The sequence below is a fragment of the Haliaeetus leucocephalus genome, unplaced genomic scaffold (assembly GCF_000737465.1).
Source record: "Haliaeetus leucocephalus isolate CR32 unplaced genomic scaffold, Haliaeetus_leucocephalus-4.0 Scaffold162, whole genome shotgun sequence".
In the NCBI taxonomy this organism is placed as follows: Eukaryota; Metazoa; Chordata; class Aves; order Accipitriformes; family Accipitridae; genus Haliaeetus; species Haliaeetus leucocephalus.
In genome coordinates, this window is record NW_010972598.1 from 12,221,966 (window position 1) to 12,225,549 (window position 3,584).

Here is a 3,584-nt window from a genome sequence, read left to right on the forward strand (position 1 = left end):
CCGGCGTCCTGCCAGGTGGGTGCCTCGCCGCGGTGGCCCCGTGTACGGCATCAGGGTACCCGGGGAACCGACACCCCAAGGTGCTCGACGCAGGGCATCCCGTGGGGTGGTGTCCGGGGTCGGCAGAGCTTGGGGGGGAGGGGGGTCCTTGGGGACCGGGGCCATCACCAGCCCCATGCCAGGAGCCCTGGAGGGACGCGGCCTCCACGCACACCCCTGGTGGGTCCCTCCCGGCGCCTCCGCGTGCGGGATGAGCAGGCTAATCCCATTTTAATCCCAGATTACGTGCCACGTGAACCGCTAACCAAAGTGGGCTGCGGCATGGCCATCGGGGCAGGGGGGCCTGGGATGGATCCCCCCCATCCAGGAGTTTAAGGGTGAGCGCCAGGCATCCCCACTCGAAACTTGTTGGGGGGCTCAGAGCCTCCTGGCAGGGCTGGGGACCAGGAGAGCAGCTGGGTTGGCCCAGACTCCTTGGATGGGAAGAAGCGAGCAGCCAGAGGAGGTGGAAATGCTCCCTTCAGCTGCTCCTGGATGGAGAGGGCGGATTGCTGCTATTCCCCACCTCGCCCCAGCCAGGGAAACTGAGGCACAGAGCAGCCCTGTGTCCACAGGAGGGGGGGGGGACGGGCAGGGTACACCCTCCACCTCAGGGGATGGAAAAATCCCAGGGGCCAGGCACTGGCAGCTGGTGGCTTTTAAGGCCACCGAGGCGTCCCTCGGCAGGGCCGTGCCGGGAAGGGTGCAATGGCACGGAAGCAATGGGCTGTCAATAGCCGAAGGGTCGCTCCCCTCTGCCGGGAGATGCTCTGGCGGGGAGGGAAAGGACGAGAAACAGGACAAAGGAGGAACCGGACACCGGTGAGACGTGGGTCGGGGACCCACGTGCTCCCCGCCGGCTCGGCTCTGCCGCGATCGAGTTGCCGGTGGGGCCCCCGTGTGCGGCGATGCCTCGGTTTCCCCCAGCGAGGCAGGGAGGAGGCGATGCTCGGCGCCTCTCCTGTGCTGTGTTTGTTTGGGGGTTGCAGTGGGAAGAGGAGGAGGAGGAGGCCGGGGCTGGGCTGGGAAGCACCGGACACCGTTCCCAGGACTGTCGGGAACCGTCTGTTCAGGGAACTTGTGACCCCGCCGTGTGTCCCCCCCCTCTGCTGCTGGCGGGGAGCCGGGGCAGCTGCGGGAGCAGCAGGATGCCCGTGCCCAGCACGAAGGCAAGGGCAAGGCAGGCAGTGAGGAGGAAGAGGAGGGAGAGGGGAGGAAGGCTGGGGGTCCCTGCCTACTCCCCCCCCCCGGGCGAGGGGGGTCATTGCAGCCTGGCCCTTGGCCCAAGTGCTGGGCGCTGATGGCTTTGGCGGCTGCGAAAAGTCAAATCCGGATTTCCTCGGGGTGGGGAGGAGGGAACTGGCCTCTTCCCGCTGCAGCGGCAGCCCTCCCCATGGCCCCCCCCCGGGATGTGCTGTGCAGCCGGGGGTGGCACCCCTGCAGCCTGGCGAGCCCCCTCCGGCACGTGGTCTGTCTGTCTGTCCATCCTTCCCTCCGTCGCTCTTCCTCTTCCCGTGCAGCCCTGCCCAGCACCTTTCTCTCCCCGCTCCGGCGAAGCACCGTGGGTACCCGCAGCATCGCCCCGGGAGGGGGGCCACGGTGTTACCCCCCCCCTTCACCCTGCTCCCCCTTGCCCTCCTGGCCCGGAAAATCCCAAACATGTGCTGCATCGGCCTTATCTTGGCCGAGCAAGGGAGCGTGCAGGGAACCTGCCAGCGAGGGCTGCCGGGGAGGTTGCCATGGGGAAAGAGCCTGCCATTGGGGCGGTGGCTCCCTGCTTGCAAAAGATAAGATGTCCCCACATCCCCTGTCCGAGGGGGGGGGGGCGGCACCGGAGCTGGTTGTCCACCCCTCGCCAGCCCTTCGTCTCCGTCGCGGCATCTCTCCGCACCCCTGGCTCAGGCTTGTTTTCCTTCCCCGCCGGCATCCGCATCCACCCGTCCCCGCACCCACCCTCCCGCCGGCCTCTGCCGCTTCCACTGCCTCCTGCCATTTGCTATCTCATCCATCTGCTCGCTGCCACCGCCGCCACGTGCCACCGCGTCCCCGCCGCCTGCCCCCCCAAGCCCGCCCGTGCCCCCCAGCGCCGTGGGGTGCCAGCCGGAGGCGGGGGGCTGCCCTGGCTCTGCCGCTGGAAAAGCGTGAGCTCACAGGTGCGCGGATAATGCCGCCTTGTACCGCGCTCGATGCCAATCTGGGGGTGCCCGTTCTACCGGCACCGGCTCCTGCAGACCCTTGGGAGGGCTGGAAGGTGCTGAGCATGGGTGTGAGAGGGTCAGGACCCCCCGCCAAGTGCCAAAGCCGGGGGTTATTTGTGGCAGGGTGGTCTCAAAGGAGGGGTGATGCCTGCATGGAGAGGCTCAAGCCCAGAGCCGCCGGCAGAGCCTGCTCGTCCTGGCTTAACCCTCGGAAGAGCGAGCCCAGGGCGGTACCTCGTGCCGGGCTGGTTGCCGGCAGCTGGAGGATGCTCCGGGCTTTGTCAGATCTGGTCCTTCTCCATCTCTACATCCTGCAGGGATGGGCTCTGCGCCCGTGCTGGGAGCCGTGGGGCTGGGGGACAGCGGGGCTGGGGGTCCCCAGAGGCGATGGCATCTCCCCAGCCCCACGCACAGGCTGCTGGGGGGGGGGGCTTCAAGGCTGGAAGGCTCTGCCCTGCTGTTGCTGTTGTTGCCTGGATTGCACGAGGTTTTTCCCAGCGCCCTCCCCTCTGAAAGGAGAAGTTTTGAGGAGAATGGGGAATTTTCCCCTTTGTCTGTGGCATTGTGGGTTTAAAGCACAGGGAGGGCTCAGGCCCCAGGGGCTGTGGGGCAGGGGCTGAGCACAGCATGCCCGTCCCGCTGCTGCTGGAGCCTTCTCGAGGCTGCTCGCTGCCGGTTGACAAAGGGCTTCATTACCTCTGCTCCGCTTGCCAACGCTCGTCAGCAGCCACCGCAGGGCAGCGGGGCCGGCAGCCGGCACGGGCAGGAGCGGTACGCAGCAGGGCAGGGTGTTGCGGGCACCGGGGGGGGGTTTGCAGGGAAGCTGGGAGGACAAGGTTGTACTTCACATCGTTGTCATCCCGCAAGCCACTCTCACCTTTCTCGTCTCCTTTGCAGAGGCAGCACCCGAGCCCCAGCCCGGCGTTAGCACCCAGAGGGATGTGGAGCCACAGAGGCAGCGGTGAGTGGGGGTCCGGTATGCCCCAGCACCTCTCCCCTGCCCCGGGGCATAGACCTGGAGCCATTCGGCCACCCCGGGGATGGTGGCATCCCCCTGGCAAGCCTGTCCTGCTGCCAGCGTGTGAATATTTGACAGTGGGACCATGCTGGCCTTGTGCCACATTAGGGTCCAGTGCGCGGGGGGCTGCCGGGCTCAGCCCCGTGGCGGGAGGGTGGTGGGAAGCTGGGCTCTGTCCCCCACCTCACCCTAGGACCAACCTCAGGGTGCTCCGTGCCCACCCTGGCAGTACCCCGAAGCCCCTGCTCTCCCCATGCAGGACCCTGTGACTGACACAGCCCCTCCAGCCCGCAGCTGAATGGAAAGACTGCAGAAGGTAAGGGGGGAGG

At 67.4% G+C, this 3,584-nt stretch overlaps 1 protein-coding gene across 6 annotated transcripts in view; it reads left to right on the plus strand.

The window, feature by feature from the left end:
• The window catches only part of DMTN (dematin actin binding protein), a 7,821-nt gene that overhangs the window by 733 nt on the left and 3,504 nt on the right, over positions 1–3,584 (plus strand). For 4 of the 6 annotated variants that reach the window (XM_010562784.1, XM_010562786.1, XM_010562787.1 and 1 more), the window contains exons 2-3: positions 3,135–3,198; positions 3,515–3,571. In XM_010562784.1, coding sequence (XP_010561086.1) covers positions 3,554–3,571 — 18 coding nt within the window. In that variant the 5' untranslated portion in view covers positions 3,135–3,198; positions 3,515–3,553. Of the gene's footprint in view, positions 1–2,209; positions 2,291–3,134; positions 3,199–3,514; positions 3,572–3,584 lie in introns of those variants that run through there. The other 2 variants (XM_010562785.1, XM_010562789.1) reach the window with 2 other exon arrangements.